The 23,375-nt window shown below is 43.9% G+C and overlaps 1 protein-coding gene across 1 annotated transcript in view; it reads left to right on the top strand.

The window, feature by feature from the left end:
• Kcnk13 (potassium two pore domain channel subfamily K member 13) overlaps window positions 1-6,174 on the top strand; it is a 143,200-nt gene extending 137,026 nt beyond the window's left edge. Inside the window, exon 3 of the mRNA XM_003472472.5 lies at window positions 4,443-6,174. Coding sequence (XP_003472520.1) covers window positions 4,443-5,326 — 884 coding nt within the window. The 3' untranslated portion in view covers window positions 5,327-6,174. The remainder of the gene's footprint in view (window positions 1-4,442) is intronic.
• Window positions 6,175-23,375: the final 17,201 nt, after the last annotated feature.

Below are 23,375 nucleotides of genomic sequence, written 5' to 3'. Positions count from 1 at the left end.
TGCTCTTCAAAATCTTATCTCGTTGACAATTTAATAATAATGTTAATGCTGGTTGAAGAACCATGTTTCAAGTTCTGTACTATACACTTTATCTGCATTATTCCAAAAACCTCATGAGTCAGAGACTATTACCAGTCTGCAGTTTACATCTGGGAGATTAAGGCACAGACTTGAGGACGAACTTGCCCCAGACACATAGCTAATAAATGGCAGGGCTAGTTATTAGCTCAGCCAGAGGCTGTGGCATCAGAGCTCATGCTCGGTATTTTGTACTTTACTGTCTCTACGACAAGACCATGACCTGGATGGAGAGGATGGGCTCATATGTCAGTGACTGTCAGGTATGTCTAACATGAAGGCCTGTGTTCTCTCAATGGGTATGAACAGCAGTAGAAATATAGAGTCACCAGAACCAGATCAGACTGGGTTGGAATTGGTTTCTACTCCTATCATTTGAGCTATTGTAAAAAGTTGACAAATAAAAATATATAATTTAAGGAAGATGTGTTGTGTAGTAAAATATTTTGAACCTGTCTAAAATAATAATAGATCCTGGGGGCTGGGGATTTAGCTCAGTGGTATAAGTCCCTGCCTGGTAAGTGTGAGGTTGTGAGTTCGATTCCTGGTACAAAAAAAATAACTTTTTTTAAAAAAATACACTCATTTTCCCTTCCTCTGTCCTTCTCTCACTTCTTTCCTTCCTTCCTTCCTTCCTTCTTTCTTTCCTCTCTTCCTTCCCACAAATACATACTGACTGCCTTCCAACTATCACAGACAGTGCTGGGTGCTCTTTTTCCTAAAGCAGATTAAAAGTTGCCTTAGATAACTTTGTTTTTGGTTATCGAGGGCAGTTATCTTTAAATTAGCAAATGTGATTTCCTCCGTTCCTTTTCTGCCTCTGTGTTTTAGAATATGCACGAGTCAGTGAAGCTAGGGCTGCTTTTCCCTTTTATTTTCAGAGTTTTATTCTGGGGGGCAGACCAGAGCCTTGCGTCTGGGGCTTTCTGAGTTCACATATGTTTCTTCAGCTCTTCCTGACACTTAAGAACTTGGAGCAGCAGAGTGCCCAGCCAGAATCAAGCGTCCAGTCTTAGCTCCTATTCTGTGTCCCGTGCCCAAGCAGACTAATAAATGAAGTCTTTTAATCAGCATGGTGAGAGAACTCTTCTTCTCTCTGTGAACCTATATTTGTTGAGAACTGAATGCAAGCACTAGGAGACCCTTTCTCTTGTGGGGTCAGCACTCCTGTAAAGGAGACAGACCATGAACACAAAATGGTGTGGGAGGACAACCTGGAGGGCTTAGTGACCGTAGCCTCCCCAGAACATTGCAGATCAGGCACAGAATATAAATCAGCACATTAGGACTGTGAAAAAATTGAGTTTCATTTTATAACCACAAGTTATAAAAGAGCCAAGCATTTATTTTACACTGTTTATATAACTTCAATCCAGTTGAGTACAATTATCCAGTCTAATTAGGCTACTGTCACCTCTGTCACTGTTTATGTTCCCAAGACCGTTTCATCCTTCTCCCTCACCCTAGTCTGCAGTGCCCAGAGGCCAATCTACAGCTGTCGCTGAGGGCTGGTCCAGGACTCGGTGGCTGTTGGATATGGAACCGGCAGGGGAAGATGAGGAGTGGAATCAGACTTGGATTCCTATGGCCTGGGGAATGGTGCGTCCATACTCGGACACAAAAGGTGGACATTGTTGACACATGGAAGGGAAGAACTGGTTTATCAAACAGAATCCTACAATGTGTTAAGTTCAGGACATGGTAAAATGTGGGCCAGACATTCTAGTAAAACAACTTTGAGATTAAGGCAAAGGCCATTAATATGACCCTGAGGTCTCATCTGCAGAGAGGGACATGGTGCTGCAGTTGGGTGTCTTCTGAGTGGTGCCTGCTGATGGAAAAGGAGAGAATCCAATCAAGCCTGGGAGTAGCCCTCCCATAGTGGCACTGATGACAGAGGAGAAGGGAATCTTACCAGAGGTGGCTATTGTTCTGTGAATTAAAGAGAATTTTTTAAAAGATACTATAATATGTGATGGTCTATATTTAGCTGCCCCTGAGAACCCTATGTGCTCATAGGCAGGCTTTTGGAAGGTGACTGGATTATGTGGATTATAGCCCACTTGCTGTTAGGAGGTAGAGTCAGAAGAGGTGGGCAGTGGGGATGTAGCCTGGAAGGCTTTATTTCCCTCGCTGCTCCTCCCTTGATCTCTCTGCTTCCTGTCTACCAGGCCGTGAGCAACCTTCTTCTGCCGTGACCCTATGCCATGCCACCGTGCCTTGAAGTTAGCTAACAGTGCACTGAAACCTCCACAAACTGTGAGCCAAAATAAACTGCTCCTCCTTTCAATTCCCAAAGTCAGGTGTGGTCTCAATGGCAAGAAAGTGACTAAAACAAATGAAACAACCACGGAAGAGAGGGCCTGGACCTACACTCTGATATTAGCTCTCTCAGGTATCCCCATTACAAGTCACAAAGTGAACCTGAAGCAATCACACAGAAGTAGATAATTACTGGCACAGGCTCACAGAACCATCGACAAGGCTTGGTGTACATTCCTGCAACCCATCCGTAAAGGATGTTTTATTCAGAAGACTTCATGGACAGGAAAGGGAAGGAGGCAAGGCAGAAAGATTACCCTGCTATAGATACACAGATCCCAAGGTAGTCCTAGAGCACTTGAGGAGAATGAAAAATCTTGTAACACTGCAGAATGACTGCCAGGGGAGTGTTTTATAGACGACCTTGCTGGAAGAAATACAGAGATAATTATTTCCTAAAGAACGCTACACAATCTCTTCTCACAGGAAGATACCACGAGATACCACAGGCCAATGTGCTCCAATTCTGCTGCTCTCTGTTCTGATGTGCAGTTTATTGAAATTAAGATATGAAAGTACTGTTAATTTTGGTTTAACTTATATGCAAAGGAGGACACATTGGCTGAGCAGCCGCCCTTTGTAATCACCCCTCTTCCTGTCTCAACTAAGGCAGATCAAACATGCTGGCCTCTCCTTCCGTATCTTGGCTAGGCCAGGTAGAGATGCTTGTAGATGTTTGTAGATGTTTGCCAAAGGGTCAGTAAGATGAAGCACTCACTTTATACCAGACTTAGAGCATCGTGGGTCACCACTAGAGAAAGTAATCCTGAAATAGAGACGTGTTTCTAATTACATCATTTGAACATGTTTATCAAGCTTGTACTTCCTGAAGCATAAAGTATCCAGAATTTTTCAGTCCAGTGAGCCCATAAATTTATTTTTGCTCAGATCAGCTTTAATTGTTATTCCTGTCACTTATAACTGAGACCTAACTACTGTGAGTTTTATGTTGTCTTCCTGATCAGAGGACGTATCTACGACCTGATGTGTAAGCTTCCATAGGGAAAAAGCACCACTGTTGAAGATGAGTTCACAGTACAAAATTACCTACTGGAGGAGAACACAGACCACTAAAGTGAAAGGTCAAAATAGCACAAAAAACAAGAAGAGGGACTCTCTCTGCTCCTTTGTGAGAAATGCTATCTACATCATTGCTCTCTTTCAACTTCTGTTTTCCTTAATGACACCTGTTGTCCCCAGCATATATTCTTAGCAGTGTCCCTGTGTGTACCGGCAGATAAAGGTGGGAACTGCAGAGAGGCAGAGGCAGAGGCCAGAAAGACAGACGCTTTGTACTTTGTGAAACACTAACATCCAATATCTCTGAACACATAAGGTCTGTGTTTGAAGAATTTTGTTTAATAGATGAAAAAGTGTCGATTAAATCTCTCATTTCCACTTGTGCAGGTGTCAGCTGTTTATCTGTCTGAAAATCCTCCCACCACCGTCACTGCACACATAAACCCTTCTCCTTGCCTGCCTAACCCTTCTTAGCTTTTAGCATCTCGCTGCATAATCTCCCCAGAACCCCAAAAGATGTTTCCCCTCTTAGCAGATCCCGTAGGGCAATACTTGGATCATCTCACTGACTAGAGCTCCATGAGGGCAGGGACCAGTCCTGTCTTTTTCCCTGGTTCTGTGATTGTAGAATAGATGAATTCTAAGCCATCTGTACACACCTCTTCTTTGCCTGCCTCTCTGAGATCGAGCATTGTTCAGATTTCAAACTGTACAAGGAGATCTAGCAAAAGAAGGGGAGAAAGCTGTGATCCAGTCCACAATGTCAAAGCCAAACGCAGGGGAAAAGATGCCTCTTGCTGGTTCACACAGCACCACCTGGGCTTGCATCAGACCCTGCTCCGAGCTCTGAACAATGCTTATGTCTTCCGGGGAAATTCTCCTGATCCTTCCTAGCAAGGCCGGGGCTGAGTGATGCAATGAAACTTTCTGTAGATCCTCTTCCAGCCATCAGAGCCCAGATTCCAGCTCCATTCACAGCCAAGACCTATCTCAATCTTCTTTCTGATTTTTGTCTCCTTCAGGGTTTGGGATGACAACTCCAGCGACAGTCGGAGGAAAAATCTTCCTGATCTTTTATGGCCTCATTGGGTGTGCGAGCACCATCCTGTTCTTTAACCTCTTCCTCGAGCGCCTGATCACCGTCATCGCCTACATCATGAGATCGTGCCACCAGCGCCAGCTGCAGAGACGGGGGGCCCTGGCGCAGGACAGCCTGAAGGCCCCAGGGAAGAGGGAGCCAGACAGCTTGGCCGGCTGGAAGCCCTCGGTGTATTACGTCATGCTGATCCTGTGCTCGGCCTCGGTGCTCATCTCCTGCGGGGCCTCAGCCCTGTACGCCTCCATGGAAGGCTGGAGCTACTTTGACTCCCTCTACTTCTGCTTTGTGGCTTTCAGCACCATCGGCTTTGGGGACCTCGTGAGCAGCCAGAATGCCCAGTATGACAGCCAAGGTCTCTACCGCTTGGCCAACTTCATCTTCATCCTCATGGGCGTCTGCTGCCTGTACTCCCTGTTCAATGTCATCTCCATTCTAATCAAACAGTCAGTGAACTGGATCCTGAGGAAAGTGGACGGTGGGTGCTTCCGTCAATGCCAAAGACGACTCTTGCAGTCCCGGAGGAACGCGGTGATGCCGGGCAGCGTCCGAAACCGGTGCAACATCTCCATAGAAACAGACGGGGTGATGGAGAGTGACACGGAGGGGCGCCGTCTCTCAGGGGAGATGATCTCCATGAAGGACTCTAACAAGGTGGCACTGGCCATCCTCCAGAAGCAGCTGTCCGAGATGGCCAATGGCGGCCCCCACCAGGCCAGCTCACTGTCCCAAGAGGACGAATTCTCAGGGGGGATCGGGGCCTTTGCAATAATGAACAACAGACTGGCAGAGACCAGTGGGGACAGGTAGAAGTGAGCAGTGGCTGCTGGGCACAGAGGCTTAGGGATGAGTGGAGGGTGAGGGACTGTCATCCACAAGATGCACTCAGCCCTGAGCCTGCTGGCTTCGTCCAGGGAGCCAATCCCATTAGCTCCTCATGCTCAACTTTTGAAATCTGGGCCTCAACCATGGCCACCTCCCAGGGCTGGGGCAATGGGAAACCTCCCCACCCATCCCCTTAGCTTTACTCTTTAAGTCTAAATCTAATCTTTTCAAAATGAATCACAAACACAGCATAAGATACTGCCTTATAGCTTCATTCATGTTCCTCCAAAGCTTTGCAGGAGACAAATTTTACTGAAGCCTTGACTCCCTCTGGTGTATTCTTCACTTCTGGTTGAAAACTCTAATTGTTCCTGGGATTCTGAATGGCTGAATTCACCACCTCACCCAGCCACTTGAAGAAAAAGGGAAGAATGTTCCAGAATCTGCCTGGCCTGCCTTTTGGCTGGGCTTCCTTCTGAGCAGATTTGACCATGTTTCCATAGATAGGGAAAATACTCTTCATACACATTTCTCAGACTTTTGTTTTCCTTTTCTGTTAATTTTGAAGACCGGACTGCTCAGCTAAGGAATCCTGGGACCTCAGTGTGATAAGAAAGCTGAATTCAGCTTTAGGCCTTTGAACTGCAACAAAATGGCGGTAGGGCTGGGAAAGAGGAGAGACTCACTTTTGTAACTAAAGAACATAGTTTAACATTTTCTCCTTGAATGGTCACGTAGACCATCTCATTTTTACCAGGGCTTGGGGCCTATTGCAGAGAAAATGACTATTTATTAGAACTGAAAATTTAATAAATTCTCATTTTATTAACTAAGATTGAATGGGTATTCATTGTGGACAGTGGACCAGAAGCACCTAATTAAGCAGGCATTTATTTTATTCAGCAGGGGTGGGAAAAAAAAGAAAGAAAAGGGAAATTGACCTTAGGGGTATGAGCATCACAATGGAGTCTTGGCTGGAGAAGCCTTGTGAGTCACATAATGAAATTTGGCTTTTCTTGTCTCATCCATTGTGGTGTTGCCTTCTGTGACTATGATGAGTCCAGTGATATCATCCACCCATGCAGCTGAAGTGTCCACACTAGTAACAGAGGCTGTTGAATCTCATAAATGCAGAAAAGAATATTTGGGTGGTGAGAGCAGACAGCTGTTCTTTTTTTTTTATCGGTACCTGGGATCGAACTCATGACTGACTACTTGCAAGGCAGGAGCTTATGCCACTGAGCTAAATCCCCAGCCCCCAGACAGCTGTTCTTCTTATAACACAAGGGGTATGCTCAGCATTGTAAGAAGCAATAAGGAGAGAAGTGCCTGTAAAAAAGACAAAAGTGAAAACCAAAGCCTGGTGAAAGAGGAAGATGGGGCAGAGAGCATGTGAGCTGGGAGGACCCTTAGGAATTGCCTCATCCAAGCTGCTTGTCTGTGTGATAGCTCGGACCCCGGAATAAAACCCAAGGAAGCAAGAAGTTAAAATTTGGGGAGCAAAGGCTTTATTTTAGGCCAGGCCTGGTGACACAATCCCCGGGAGCCAATTTGGAGACTGCACACCTGACAGCTAAAAGTCAGGGCTTTTATCTTGTAAAACCACAAATAGCTGCTGGTCTCACAATGCAAGGAGGGGGCTGGAGCACACTACAGAACAGGAACGCAATTACATTGGGAGGAGCAAAGTTCAGATAAGGGCTGGGCTAACAAGTCTCCCTGCATACAAGCAAGTTTAGATTGGGCAAACATCTTTTTTCCCTCAGCAGAGAATAGAGAAGTCTAGCAGTAATTAACAACCCCTGTTAGCTTATTTTAGTACCACATCTGTTATTTGTAGAAGGCAACAATGGTTAACATATCAATTAGGTAAGAGTTTACAATTTTTACAGAGGAGAGCATTTCTTAAAGAACAGCACATTTTATTACAGATAGCCGGATGCGGGGTGGGGGAGGGGGTTGCAGGCTTTTACAGCTTTCTCAGGAAATAGAAACTTAACCTAGAAAGATAGGAAGGGAGGTGGGGCCAAGCGGCGCATACAGAACAGGAATGAGGCGCGATGGTTAGAACTAGGCTATAACAGTCTGTGACCCAGGAAGCAGGCACGAGAGACTGTTCCTCATCTGTGGCTGGGGTCCAGTAGTGTGCAGCTAGGGAAGAACCCAGGCCACTGGAAAGTGAGGCCAGAGCTCTTGGTGCCTGTGCCGCCCACTCTTTGGTCCTTCCTCTCCAACTCCTCTGCAGGCTGAGTTGCTTTTTCTTTTAGTTCATAATCTAGGTGTTTTCTTTACAATGCCAGAAGTGCCCAGTAGCAAAACTTCAATAACTCACAATATCTTGTCTTTTCATTTAGGACTCTATGACTCCAAAGTCAGAGATTTTAAACTGTTGCCTCTTCCCTCTAAAGGAAAGGCACCCTGGAGCTGCTGCAGAGCACTTGTTAGGAATCTCTGACCACAAACCAAGCTACTCCTGGGCTCTGCTGAGAGCAGCTGGTTCTGGCCCTAAGGGGTTTCTTAATCTCTGCATTCCTAGTACAGGAACTGGCACAAAGCAGGTCCTTGCATCTCCAGTGTGGGTCCCCAGAGGCCATCAGGAAAAGCAAGGGTCATCTGACAGGGTCCCCTTTATGAAAGATTCTTGTAGAGAGATGGCATATCAAAAGACATGGCTTCCTACAAGGTCCAAAATTGGCATAAACTTTTAAACTGAATTTTTGGAAAATTGAGCTCAAGCTTTCATAAAATCCCCTTGATGTCTCAAAGAATGAGTTTATTTTCTTGGTTTGGGGAGTCCCTGCTGGGAGTGTCTGAGAATCAGTGTAAAGAGAAAGGTGTTTTGTTTTGATAGATAGATAGAAGAAAGGAAGGAGGAAAGAAGATACAGAGGGATGGAAGAAAAGAATGGATGGATGATGGGTGGATGGATGGGTGGTAGGAAAGATGAGTGGATGGATGGATGGATGGGTGGATGGATGGATGCTAAGAAAGATGAGTGGATGGATATTTGGAAGAATGGGAAAAATATGTGCAAAAACCTTCAGAACTATGAATCTTTATTTAGTGAAGTCTCCCTACAGTTACTCTTACATAAGTATAGGCCCCCAAGGATGCCATGGAGCAGCTTTCAGGCTTAAAGCCAAGCAATGTGGGACTTCTCAATGGTACATAAGTATGAACTGGACTTTCCTGGTTCTCTTGTGACTGTCATCCCATATCACTTGCCCGAGCTGTACTAGACATTCATACTACTGTGTCTTAACATATTTATCAACTTAGTTTCTAATTAGTTTTGTTTTCAAAAGAGACTTTGTAACACTACATGTTTGACTTGTTATAAGTGGGAAATACAGTAATAAAAATCCGTAAAATGAAAATCAAAGTGTATTATCAAATTCTAGCCAGATTCTGTGTCCTTGTAAAGGCTCTAAGCCTAAGTAAGGCCTTTGTTCACTGCTACAAATAGAGATTAGCAACTGTAGGGGGGCCAGCAAAGTCACTAGCAGAGGCTTTGCCTACGATGTAGCCAAAAGGACCAGAAGAGAATTGAAGTAACTTTCTTACATGAGGGTCCCTCAGATCAACCCCAGATCCACCCAAATTCACATTTGGAGCAACAGCACACAGATAGCACAGCACAGCACAGTCTCTGAGTTCATGGCATCAGAATCTTTGGTCTGAACACGAATGTGGGAGAGATCAGATGAGTCTGTCAGTCTCCCTGAGAGAGGCCTGGAACCTTTGCATCTCTGTCGTGAAAACCTTAACATTGGCTGCCTCTCGGGGCTGTTGAGAGGATCAGGTGAGGTGATGCTTGGGGAGGGCTTTGGGCCGCAGGAGAGGCACAGCTGGGGGTCACATGCTGGGTTTGGGGCAGAAGTGAATGGCATTACATCCAACAGGGAAAGATTTTTGCTTGTACTTGCACCTGGCACCAGCTCTGGTCACAACGTCTTTCCATAATGACTCTCTCGATGATTAAATGGCATCACTCTTTTGATAGTTTCCTGCCAAATGAACAACTCAAAGACTTTCTCTCTGTTCCAGAGTCCTTTCTTTTCAGGCTCAGCTGATTCCACTGAAACCTTTGACACAGCAAAATGTTTTGGAAAAGCTGTAACATCTACCTTGCTAGCACTTTCTGGTTTTAAGGCTTAGTCATTCATAATTGTAGTATTTTGACCTTCATAACCACAACATGAAAGAGGTGGGCACTTGCTTTCAGACTACTCAAATCTTTTCTGAAATAAAGATAAATAAAGATCTTAATTTATATACGAGTTAACTGGCATTCATCTTCACAGTAGTTCGGGAATAAGGTTTGAAATTGTTTGCTTTGGTGTTCTAATGATAATTATCTATTTCCCTAACTTCCTTGTGTGTTTACTAATTAAAATTCTTCTGCATGGAAGACTTTTTTCCTTCTCTCCCATTACTTTTATGTTAAGGAACTTTAACATTTCATGTAGGGCTGGTTTGTTGGCAATGAATTCCTTTGGTCTTTGTCTAAGAAATGTCTTTATTTTTCTTTCATTTTTTGAAAGGTATTGTTGGTAGATACAGAATCCTGCATTAACAGGTTTTGAAAAAATTTTTCACTTTAAAATAAATACCACTGTCACACTACTGTCTTCTAATCTGTATAGTTGCTAACAGGACCCTTGCTGTAATTCTTACCTGGTTCCTGACTGTAATATTGCTTTTTTTCTAGCTGTCTCCAAGGTTTTCTCTTTATATTTTATTTCCTGCTGTTTGAATATTATATGGGTGGGGGTATGTGGTGATGGTGTGTGTATGTGTGTGTGTGCGTGTATGTGTACATATGTGTGCGTGCCTGTGTGAGTGTGTATGTGTGTGTGTGTGTACAATAGCAAAGAAATAATCGCCTCAGGCAAGATCTGTTGATAGATGCTAAAATCAGTGATGTAAAATCTTTAAGCAAAAACAGAATGCTTTCAGTCTCAAAGATTATCACCAAAATATCTGCTAATTAAAAGAGAAAAATAGGGGCTGGGGATTTAGCTCAGTGGCATAAGCGCCTGCCTTGCAAGCGTGCAGTCGTGAGTTTGATCCCTGGTACTGATTTAAAAAAAGAAAAATATTACCTTTACAGTAAGGAATTCTGGCACATTCCATGTTAATCAAGTAACCAAAGTTAACGTCCCAGGAAAACATACCAGTGTCATGTATGATCTGATATAATACACTGAAAAGGGCCCATCAGGTCTGTGAGATCTTTCATAGTGACATATCACTTTGATCTACTCGTGACAAAACATCAGAGAAGTCCAAATTGAAGGCTATCCTACAAAATAACTGACTCGTGTTCTTCAAGGCTTAAGATCATGAGAGATAAGACTGACAAACTTACAGTCTAGAGGACACAGAGGAGGGATGACAGGAATATGCAGTTTGCATTGGGTCCTGAAACACAAAAAGACATTAGAGGAAGAAAGGAAATATAGTCTAGTCAATAATATTTGCCTAAGGTTGAATTCCTAGGTTTGGTGATTTCTCAGTGATTATATAAGAGGTTAACATAAGGGGAAGATGGGTAGAGGATATATGGGAGCTCTTTGTACTATTTTTATAGCTTGACTGTAAGTCTAAAATTATCTTAAATGGAAAAGTCAAAGAGAAATAAGACAAGACTTCCTGAAGGCAGCGCAGCCAGTTACACCTAGACTTGGGCCATGGTTTGAATGGACACCTATGCTACCAACCCAGCTCTCTCCTAAGGAGATATGGGCCATTGATCCAAAGTCACTGCTTAGACCCATTACAGTGTGTTAATCACTTTCCTCATTTCAAAGGCAAAATACTCATCACCTACAACTTGAAGGAGGGAAGGTTTATTTTGGCTCACATTTTAGCAAGCTCCGTCCTTGCATAGTTGGCAGCATGAGGCAAGGGCCTGATGGAGGAAAACTGTTCACCTCCAAGCAGCCAGGAAGCAGGGAGAAGAGAAAGGGGAGGCCCTGGGGAGGCAGATGTACCCTTCAGGCCACACCCCAGTGAGCGCCTCTTCCGACCAGGCCCCACCTCCTAACAGCAAGTCACCAAATCCCATATTTCAAGAGCCTTCCAAACATCCTGAGTGTGTGAGAGACTTTGGAGTGGGGCGGGGGACACCACAGGTCTAAACCTTAGCAGCAGCGTGGAGTGCAGTCCCGGGCCAGTAGCAGCAGCAGCAGCACCACGGAATGTGTGCAAACCCTTGGGTCCCATACTCAAACCAAGGAATGAGAAACTAAGGGAAGGGCCCTGCAATGCATATTTCAGTAAGTCCTGCAGGTGGTTCTTACATGTACAGCTGTTTGGGTGCCACCAATAGAAAGCATGAAAGAATCCAGCTTTTATAAATCGTCTTTTCATTGCAGCTTTCAGCTTTGTGAATTATTTGTAACAAGATTTCCTCATTTAATCATGCACCATGAAGGCAGATGTGGTCCCCCTTGCACAGGGGTCTCAGAGCCATTGCATGACACAGAGACTGCAATCCACACTCCTATCCTACATCTGCAACACTCCATCAGCTCCTCTTGCTTCAGATAAGGATGTAACCTTCACTCAACCTGCGTTACCTAAATGGAGGCTAATGTGAAACACAAAAGCATTTAGAGCCAGCCTTCAGCAAAATCCTGATGTCATCGCTAGCCCTGAGCCCCACTCTGGCCTTGCAGAAGGTCCTCCAGCCGCAGTCCACCTGCTGATAGCTGCTCTAGGAGGCAAACCTGGCCCACTTCACCCTGTGGGGCCGCTTGCTACTCTGGACCCTGAGTCATGTCCTGTGTTACTCATACACAGCCTTGTCATGATGGATTTATTTTTATCTTTTGTTGAAATGTTCCTGTTTAATATCTCAGGGTTGTTTTTTTTTACTCCATCAGCTCCTTGAAGGTTATAACTGGGCTTTAACTTCTCCTGCTGGCACTTGGTAGAGAGCCTTTTATTTGGCCTTAGACAAAAAGATGCAAGGGACTAGGATTTTTAGAAGCTGTGCTTGTTTTTTCTCAGCTGTGATTGCGCTGTAAGATAACACTGTGATAATGGAAAAATAAAGACCTTTTCCACTAAAGAATGCACCTTACAGGGAAGCAAAGAAACCTATCCTTAGCATCTAGCTTGCACCGTCTTTGTTCTTTATACCCTCTTACGTTCAGGAAATGAAACCATGCGAATTAACTGATAAACGAGTAATGGGAAAAAGCACACTCATTGTGTCTCGTATAAAATTACTTAATATTTTTGTGTGGCATGGAAACGTCACAGAAAAGAAGTGAAAATTCCAAAGGAGCAGTTAAGCCTGAGAGTTAATCACTTTAACTGAGAGGAATAAACCATGAAGTAAAACAAAGGAAAAGCAACTTGGACTTCAAAGGTCATCAAATTGTGGGGAGGTTAAAGGAAAAATCAATGCTCAATGAAGATTATTTAGTAAAGTTTATCGATGCAGATTCGAGTCAGAGTCATCACCAGTAACAAGTGCCACCTCTTCCTAATACAGAAAAGGGGAGAGAGACACAGACAAAGGGAGTTGTGTGCCCTGCTTTCAAACAGAAAGGAAGAGGGTCCGGAGGTCTTCTGCATCTATTGTTTCTCAGTTGACTTCAGCTCAAAATAATCCCTATACCAGAGCGAAACATTTTAGGGTGGCACACTCTGATCCCCTTCACCACCAAGGAAGAGAAGCAGTCCCTTCCCTGCCTCTCAGCTCTTTCCAATCACATTGAATTGCCAAAAATAACTGCTCTGGACACTGTTCCGAGTCAACGAGTAGACAAAGGTAAGACACCATCTCAAGTTGATGCAACATTGGCACGGTTCGTGTTTGTAGGGTTTTAAAAATTTCCACCTCCTGGCTGTCTTGGGTAGACTAGTGTGTTACTTTCAGGGCATTGCCAGAGTGGATTGTGTAGTCTGCCCTGCAGCTATCTTGGATTTTAAATCACTAGAGAATCACCTGCCTGAGAAAGCCACGCATCCAGTGTCCAGCGTGTACTTCCTCCATCAAAATTACAAGGATCATATAAAGAGTTTTGTTACTGTTGCATTTGGTTGTTTGGATTTTGCAGTGCTGGGGATACAGCCCAAGGCCTCCTGCATGCCAGGCAAATGCTCTACCACTGAGCTATACTCCCAGCCTGGAAAGGTTTTTTTTTTTGTTTTGTTTTCTGATTTTAATTAAGGATTTTTCAGGCGTTTCCCCAGCATTTCTCAATCAAATTTTTTTAGAATAAAGCCAAAGCATCTTCATTTTTCCAAATGCATCCCTCTTCCACAAAAAGTTAGTCCTTCTGCCTATGAAGATTTGAGAACCTCTGCTTTGGGAAATGGGCAAGGAAACAGTAGAGAGAAAGGCCTCAAAGAAGGCACAGATCTGCCTTGGATTTGGTGAGAAGGACGTGTAGACACCTAGGGTCATTAGGTGTAGCTGTGTGTGTCCTCATTGGCTAGGCTGACCACTGCCAAGGTTATCGGAGGCCTGGGTGGTCCCCCTCCCCACATGTCCTCCTGACTTTCTCTGGGCAGTGTGAACTTGGCACAACTCTAACCCTTCACTGTACAATAGAAGCTCCCACCTCCAGCTTCTCACAGCTTCTGGAGAGTTGGTTCTGTTTAATACTCAGTAAATTCTGAGGCCTGTCTGATGTGCCCCGCTTTGAAGATAAAGAGCAAATCTGGGCCGCCTGGTTCCAGGAGCACCAGCAGCACTGCAAGAGCGCTTTATATAACTGCAGGCTTTTAGAAGGTGGCCAAGTGACCCAGAAAGGGTGACAGTCAGTGAACTGAGACAGTCAAAAAGAAAAACGGCACAAAAGTGTGCTCGGAGCTGAGACTTGAAGAATGGATCCAAGAAGTAAAATGTTCTCCAGTGAAGACTCAAGTGTACAACAAAGCAAAAAGGGAGATCGTGGGTGCCAGGACAGATTCTGATCCTTCCAGCCAACACAGAGTCTTTGAACATCAGCAGCTCAGGAGTGAGCAGATGCAGAGTGAAGCAAATTGACCAGTCGCAGAAGGTCAAATTAAAAAATGAGGCCGCTTTCAATGCTTCCAGAGCAGCTCAGCTAGGGGGACACTCAAGCCGAGCAGCTGAGCTAAATCTCAATATGGGACACTGAAGAAAATTTCAGTAGAGAGCCCAGGGCTGTGTCCCTCACAGAGCCCCAGACCATACCTCTCACTCCTGCGTCTTGCCAATACCTTGTGCCATAGTGGAGCAGTTATGACAAGACATACTACAAGGGCATCAAGCCATGCCTTGGAAAAGAAAATGACCTGGCTCTTATTACAGTGAAAAGAGAGGTTAAAAAGTCACCCACATCTAGCCAAGAAAATGAAATGTATACACTTAAGAAAGATGGAAGGAACATGGTGACACATGGCAGCCAAAAAACAACAAAAGGGCGCACCAGGCAAATGACAGAGAGAAACCACCTAAAGGAAGCTATGAAAAAAAAGCTATATAGCCTTTTACTGCTTTTATAAAAGCAGGGAAAAAAATGATGAGGGAAGTGGTAAAACAGAATGGACTAAATAAAAGAGAGAGATGATCAACTTAAACAAATTGAGAACTAAAAAAATTACAAACAACAGCAAAAAAAGACTAGACCTCAGAATGCTGAGAAAAAGCCTCAAGTCTTTGGGTGGAGTATCAAGACTTTAAAGGCGAAGGAATGGAATTAACTAGAAAGGTGGGAGATTTTGTAACAATGCTCTCACTTAAGGATAATTAAAAATCCAAAATAAGAGAATTCAAAAAATGGAATAGAAGATGTATTTGAGGCTAACACATAAATGTCTCAAAATGACCCTAAAAAATCAAACCTACGTATCCAAAGAATATGACTAATTCCGAAAAGTTAGCAATGAGGTTTTGTGGGGTTGTGGTTTTTGTGGTCACTGACCCCACCAGTTCACAGCTGCATATCTTGGACCACTTCTTTGACTTCCCTGTGCATTTGTTTTTCCCACTTGTAGAATGCACACTGGGGAGAAGGGGAGGTGAAATCCTGGGAACAGAAGCTGGGCCTTCACACCAAGCCACTTCTGCAGCCCTTTTTGAGACAGAGTTTTGCTAAATCATCCAGGTTGTGCTGGAACGCATTACCCTTCTGCCTCGGTCTCCTGAGTGCTGGGATTACAGGTATGCCCCCACCAGGTCTTGCATAGTAGATGTAAATAGTATTTCATCAGTATTAAATCATTATTTAATAAGGCTTAGTGCAGTACCCAGCTCATAGCTAAGACCTAGCCAATGTTAGCTTGTATGGTTACTATACTGACAGAAATAAAGTGGTCTATTCTCTGGGAAGCTGACATGAGTTTGAGCCTATCCAGGACAATCGAACAATTTAGCAAGGTCGTGCCTCATACATAAAAAGTTAAAAGGGCTGAAGATACAGTTCAATGCAAAGGTCCTGGGTTCAATAAAAAGAAAAAATTATAAAAGAGATTCTTTGGGCATTTGTTGTGGTCAGGGTTTACAAGGGAAACAATTTAATACAGGACACATAATTTACAGGATTATTTTACAATATTCATCCAAAGAGTCAAATGAAAAAGAGGCGGAAGATCTGTCCACTCACTGAAGACCCAAAGAATCCAGCCAAGTGCCTGGGTCCCACAACAATGTCCTTCACAAGTCCAGCTGAAGATCTGGAGCCCATGGCAATGTCCTCCATGAGTCTAACTGGAGGCCTGGAGCCCACAACAATGTCTCACGCAAGTCTGCATCAAGGATCTGCAGTGAGAAGGCTGAAAGGTTTGGTGGGAGCTAGAAGTCTGCACCAGCAGGATGAAGGATCTGTGCAGTGGGCTGAGGGATCTGCACTGGAGCCAGGAAGCAGTGCTCAAAGGACCAGAGTCCCCAACAAAAGAACTGCAGCCATCCTCAGTGACAGCAAGGACCCGAGCACCTCTGATGATAGCAGCTGAGTTCATATCAGGAAAGCCAGGGTGACGAGCTTCTCCTGGAGAATCAACAGCGCCCCATCCTCCCCTCCGTTCTCCTTTTATGCTGTTGGAAACAATCCTCAGGTGGGCCTTCCACAGCCAGCGCCACGCTGACTCTGTTCAGCTGGGTGTTCCAAGATGACCCATTGGTTAATTCTCCACAGTAGCCATGCAGAAAAGCAAAATTGTCCACAGATGGGGTAAACCTCAGACAACACATGTCAGGTAATGATGAAGCGATGTCTACAAGGCTCTAAAATGCTTTGCAGTAAACTTAGACTCAACCCATGTGAGACTCACACACGGCCGCAAGAAGCATATATTCCTCTTCAAGAAAGACTTCAGGGAATGTGAGATGCATGAACTTTCTAGAAAAACTCCAGTATGAAATTCAGCCAGCTGCACCAGGAAACCAAAGAAGGAGCCAAAGTATGACGAAGTCATGGTTAAAAAATTAAAAAACAAATGGATTGGGAGTAGTACTTCCCATACTACAATAATTATGAAAATTTATAATTGAAGGAATGTGAATGCTAGAAACTAGAACAATGTAAAAATTTAAAATAAATTTTTAAAAAACTAAAATTCTGAGGAAAAGAGATGGAAGGAGAAGTGAAAATGCTCATATTTATCATTTAAACCTGAGTCAACACATAGGTATCATCTAATTAGCATTTTTAAAGGCAGTAACTGAAAACTCTGTTACTTCTTTATATGAGTGTTTTGAGAACTATCATCTCTCATAAGAAGCAACATTTTTTCATGTTTAATGATTTCTTCTAATTCTTGTCACTTTTCCTTTTAAATTCAATCAAAATTAAATTTCCTGTTCTCAAATGTCATATATATTCATTTTTGCACTAGCTTTTCTCTCTCCACCTATTTATCTAACTATATTTTGATGCCTAAATAGATGTTTGAATTATGTTCACTCAACATAAATGATGTTTTTATCTAGGTTGAAGGATTTGAAATAATTTTTAACTTTTAGATATTTTTCTGCAGTGTTTGAATTTTTAATAGGAAGTAGTCTTATTAATCCAGTAGAGATTTGCTAGAGAGAGAATATAAGAAAAAGTAAAAATGGTCTTTTATTTAAAGGATGTGGAGAGGAGTCCACAACCAGCAAGGGTTTGGCTTTCTCCTCTGACCGGATATGGGGGTCATGACTATGTGACCTTCGACCGGATGTGGTGCTTGGGGCAGGGATTGATGCCTCGAGGAGCTGATTGGAATTTTCTTTGTGCACACGGAAAAGGAAGGAGGAAGTTGTAATGGGGAAGAAGGAAGAAGTGGCCGTCTGGGTAAGCATCCCCAATTTGGTCTTCCACCATGTTGAACTATTGCCATAATGTCCTGTAATTTATTCTAGGGCAAAGCTCTTTCAGTAAGTCAAGCTTAATGGGAGATTCTGGCCAGATCTCAGAAGACCAAAGTGCTCATGGAAATGCAGATGTTAAAGACCAGGCTCAGGAGGCTTCAGCTGGGAACTCCAATGGCAGCTGGGCTCCAGCTCGTGTGTTCTACTCTGCAGAGAACTTGTCTGTGTTTTGCCCATATCTTGGGACTTCGCTGGAGTCTGAGGTAAAGGATAACAAACTAATCTGGTATGGAAATTTCAAGACAGTTCAATATTGGGGCTATGGGACAAATGCTTTGGGGGCTTTTAGCCAGATGCATAGGGAAAATCAAGAGTAAAAGGCCCATTTAAAAAGTTTTCAGTTTTGCCAGGGAAAAAATGTGCTCACAAAGATGGACAGAGGAGATCTTATTTGCTAAAGATTAAGCATTAAAAAGAATCTAAGTACTTTGCACCAAGACAGTATCAGGAATCAGTAAGACCCTCCCTCCCTTCACAGGATCAAGGAGGCAAGGCCAGGAAATTTTCATCGAAGCAAAGAGCCCAAACACCAGACTAGCAAAGGGCCACATAGAGACTCAGTTCAAACTGTTTGGTCATTCACGTATTACCAGTTAACCTATTACTACCTACCTACTAATTTCCCTGGACTGATTAATCACTAGTTACCAGTCACTATTTTCCCTTGTCCATAGTTTAATTTAGGTAACCTATAATTTAGTTTACTTATAATTAGTTGCCCAAAACCAGTTAACTAGTTATGCAAAAGTAGTTAAGTAAAATTAGTTACCACTGACCCACAACTAACCACTGCTAGTCCATAGTTAGCAATGACCAGTTACATGCACTTTAAACATGTTACCAGTGATTAGCTACCCATAGTTACCAATAAGTTGCCCACAACTAGTTAACCATTACTAGTTACTAGCTACCAAAGACTAGTTACTAGTTAGCAGTGACTAGTCGTTCATGACTAGTTAATACTGCAAGGTACAGTACCAGCTACTAATGACTAGTTGTTCACAACTAGCTAACATTGCTCTTCATTAGTTACCAGAACTAGCCACACCCTAGTTACCAGTAACTAGTTTACCTTGGCTAGTTAACTGTTGCTAGTTACCAGTTATCAGAACTAGTGACTCACTAGTTATTGGTGATTAGTTGCCCATAAGTAATTACTAATGGCTAGTTACTCCATGACTAGTTAACTGCTGTGAATTACTAGGACTTATTAATAGCTATTTGCACATGACTAGAAAACCACTGCTAGTTGCAGGTTATCAGAACTTGTTGCTGCTGGTTGCCAGTAACTAGTTGTCCACCAGTTAATCAGTTACCAGTTAGATGACTAGTTCTTTAATTGCTAATTATCAGTGACTAGTTGTTATTAGTTATCAGTTATCAGGACTAATCACTAGCTATTGTTGATTAGTTGCCCATGAGTAGTTACCAATGACTAGTTATTCTATGGCTAGTTAACTGGTACTAGTTACTAAGACTGGTTACCAGTAGCCAGTTGCCCAAAACTAGTAACTGCTAGTTACTGGCAGCAGTGACTGGTTAATGTCTGGTTACCAATGATCAGTTTCCCAAAACTAAGTAACTATTGTTAGTCACCAGATACCAGGATTACTTACTAGTTATTGGTGACTAGTTGCCCACAACTAGTTTTCAATGGTTAGTTGCCCAAAACTACTTCTAGTTACTCAGTTACCAATGCGTAGTTGCCTGCAACTAGCTAAGCATTGCTACTTATCAATTACTAAGGACTAGTTACCAATAACTGTCATGCCATGACCAACTCTCCTTTCCATGTTCTTCTGTCATATCACCCAGATGTGGAGCTGACTAACCACGCAAGGCCTGAAAATTCTATAATGTGAGCCAAAATAAACCTCTCCTCCTTTAAAGAAAAAGATACACTCTCTAAAATGACCAGAATTTCTGGCTCAGAGAAAGAATTCAAAAGCGGGGCAAACTTTGACTCTGTTCTTAAGGGATCCAGACTGTGTTCATGGACACATTGGTGTCCCTGCCTCATCTGAGTCACACTGGCAACTGTTTCTTTTTAAGAAGTCCTTGTCCTCCCCTAAACCAATCATCTTCACCCCCTTTCCTAGTAAGTGCTCCTAAAATAAGACACTGACGTGTGTTGTTAAGTGTTTATTAAAGAAGGTCTAAGCAAGAATGGCTAGCTTGCCTGCTGGAGTTTCATAACAGCTACTTCAGGCATCTGTGTGCTTCCCATCATCTATTTGTCACTGGGTTTTGGATCCTGAAGGTTCCCTCAGGTTCTTGATATCCTGAGCAAAGGCCACTGAGAAGTTCACAGTGACCACGAGGTTAATAATGGTGGAGGTCTTTTATATCTCCTGTTCGTTGGCCTGTCATCAGATGTAGGCTGCCCTATCAAAAGCCCACTTGGTTTCACGCCAGATGCAGATGAAGAACTGAAGATAGCAGTTTCTGATTGGTTCCAGATGCAGGGTTTGGGAACTGCATTTTACAGTGTATCCTGGATCTTCAAGATCTCCATGATCCAGGTCAGGCCACGTGCTCAGCCAGTTTGCTTCACCCTAATCTCCTGCCTCACATTCATCTGGCAAACACTTACTGTGCATCTGGCACCTTCCAGGTGCTTCCATCAGAGGCAGAAAGATGAACAAGGCACACTCCAGTCTTGTGAGATGCACAGCCATCAGACTTGATCTGAATTGATGAAAAGAATGGCCCCAGGTGCATGGAACCTATTGCTCTTGGGGTCACCTCTGACTATGAGATCCCGGGTAGCGTGACAAATGCTTTTATAATAAATCTAGGTGCATTCCCACGTGTGTGATCCTGTTGCTGCAGGATGGACCTACAGACGGATTCCAGGCTCTTGCATGTGACAAGCAAAGAATTGCAAATGCATAGTCAGTAGCCAGCAAAAAAGCAGCTACATTTACTGAAAATCATGGCAGAGTGTGCTGGGGCAAGTCACTGGCATCAAAACTACACCATGAACAGAAAAGTAGCGCCAGGAAGAGTAAAGGGCACTGAACACAGATAAATCAGCCTTTCGGAATTTAAAGGATCCCCTGTGTTTCTAGGTGTGATGGACAGTAATGACTGACAGGGTGCAGAGTCACCGCAGGGGCTTTCGACTCACCTGCCTGTCCTGCTTTGATTTTAATTACATGTATGAGACATAGTGTGTATTGGTGAACCCTTAATAAGGTTTGCAAAGGGTAGAGGCCAGGCCAATGTGCATGGGCTCTCATCCAGACATTCAAAGATTTCCGGGGTTTTGCTCTGTTATTCTTACCTCTCTTGCCTTAGGATGGTGCAAGGAGGCCGCTGCCCAAAGTCAGTGTCCTCAGCCTCACACTCCACCTGCACTCGACCCGTTGTGTGCACACATGCCTGGTCCTTGTGGCTTCTTCCCCTCAGTGCCCTCCCTTCCCACATCACTTGCTCATCCTCTCCTGGATTCAGGACACCCACCAGTTCTCGCCTCTAGTAAAGGAGATCAGTAGTTCCTTCCTTCCATGGGCCTTCCCCTTCCAGTTGTACCCTTTCAATTAGAAAAAGGGCCTACTTCCTTTTATTGCCCCCAAATACCTCTAATTAGCTTCACAAAAGGGAAGAATTGTTTTAAAATTTCTGCTGCCCAGGATGTCACCCTATATTGTGCTCTAAAGATCTTTCTCAGACGTGAAGCTGCATCCAGTCACAATTGTCTATTGGCCTTTGATCTAAAACATTCCCCATGGTATTTATTTGACTTGCTTCTTAACTCCGGTAGAGGTTGGAGAGTTGACTCACAATGCAGTTTGAAACTCCTTGTGGAAGGTTGACAGCTTCTCAATGAAGGTTTCAAGTATCCATTGTCTGTGCTCCAGCATGGAGACAATTTTTGTTTTGTTTCTCATTCGTAGACAACTGCCTTGTACCCAGAGGATCTGAAAGATGATGTAAGCAGACCTTCCCCCAATCAGCTCCATTTTCTAAGCCCTCCCTAGGAGGAGACTTCATTAGCCTCCATGTGAACAATGGATGCAGTGGATGGACAGGGCAGTGGGCACTGCTCAGCCAGCATTCAGTTGCTTGCTACATTGCTTGGTCCCCGCCACAGTGCAGGGCAGTTCCTGTGGGCATTTTTAGTCCAGTCTTTTGGTTGCATCTCAGCTGCTGAGTACCATTTGGCTGCCACTGCTAAAGTGATGGTGATTCATTTGCAGATGTTACAACACCCCATTTCTGGACTCTCCATTTTCTTAATTCTGAGCACCCCACTTCTGGACTCTCTATTTTCTTAATTAAGCTGACTCCTATGAGCTCTCACTTCGTTTGTTTTTTCCCTGTGGCCATGACTCGAGCCAATTTGGTCATTAACAACACTTAGGTTCTCTGAAGTAGACCATGGTGCCACCAAAATCTCTGAGAAATAGGTTGGCTACCCCTACCCAACCTTGCTGCCAGAAGTGATCATTGCAGCCATTCTCAGACCAACTGCAACCCTATTTATAGACCTTCATTGAAAAACCATTCATTAGGCAACCAAACTAGCTCATACCACCTGTGCCACAAGGTCACCGAAGCCCCAAACCTGTCACCTGGCATTCTCTGACCATCAGGGCTCATACAAATGTCCTCCCAATGTCCTCACGGTGATTTGGGGAGGTGATAGAACTTATAGGAGGTGGAAAGGTGAGCTCACTGGGGATGTGCTTCCCTTGAAGGGGACTTTGAGACAAAGGTCCCACTTCTGGTAAAACAATAAACAAATGAAAGGAGAAGTGAGAAACCAAACTATTCCTTTGATCAGCTACCTGGCCGCTCACCTTCCCCTCAAAGCCATGCTTCCCTGGGCCAGGTTTAAAATCGCTGTTTCTTCCTCTTCTCTACCCCTCTCTCCTCAGCCTACTGCAATAAATTTCTGCCTCTGTTATACAACAGGATGAGGTCACCCACGGGCACTGCATTGGCAAATGCAACCAACGTATCAGCACATGCAATATGCAGCCTCCTGAAAGTGGTTCCTGCCTCCCTGAAACTGTCCTCATAGGCCTGTCTACTGGTTTTGTTCCTCATCACTGGCCCTGTCCATTCTGTATCCCTTCTCCAGGGTTTATTCTCACCCACCCATGGCTTTCACTCTTGCTCTGGGGATACTACTTAGAGATCCACTGATGCCAATGGCTTAACCTCCTGGTTGTGGACAAAATGGCAAAAGAGCTTTCAAGCCTATGTGTGAGAGGCTTTGTTTGCAGACATTTGTCTCCCTGTTGCATTGTAAGTATGCTGAGTGAGAAGTGGGCTGGTGGGGTGCGCTACAGCTAATGCCAACCTCAGGGTCAGCTAATAAGCATGAAGAATGACAACAGAAGCAATTTGATTGGTGAGCTGCAGGGAAGGGATTGGGACTCGTTGTAACTGAGTGTGACCACTGTGAACCCTGATATCCAGGAAACATCTAGAGGTCTAGTTTGACCACAGGACTTGGTCACACAAGGGTGTTGCTCCCCAAAGCATTCCTGCCTGGCATAGACTTGTATCCCCAAGATGCAGAGAGAGTCCTTCTGAAACTCTGACCATTTGCTAATAAATCCCCTGGTAACTGGCAGCATTTAGAGTGAGGTTCATTACACCACTTCACCTGAGGTCAACATTGTGGGGTGGATACATGGAGCTTCCCCCTGTCCCTCAACGTGAGTGCCTGTCCAGTTTCAG

This window comes from Cavia porcellus, unplaced genomic scaffold (assembly GCF_034190915.1).
Source record: "Cavia porcellus strain 051 isolate PalLab524CR breed Dunkin Hartley unplaced genomic scaffold, mCavPor4.1 scaffold_31, whole genome shotgun sequence".
Classification (NCBI taxonomy): domain Eukaryota; kingdom Metazoa; phylum Chordata; class Mammalia; order Rodentia; family Caviidae; genus Cavia; species Cavia porcellus.
Note: the sequence above shows the minus strand (reverse complement) of the source record. Positions and strands in the feature narration are given on the sequence as shown.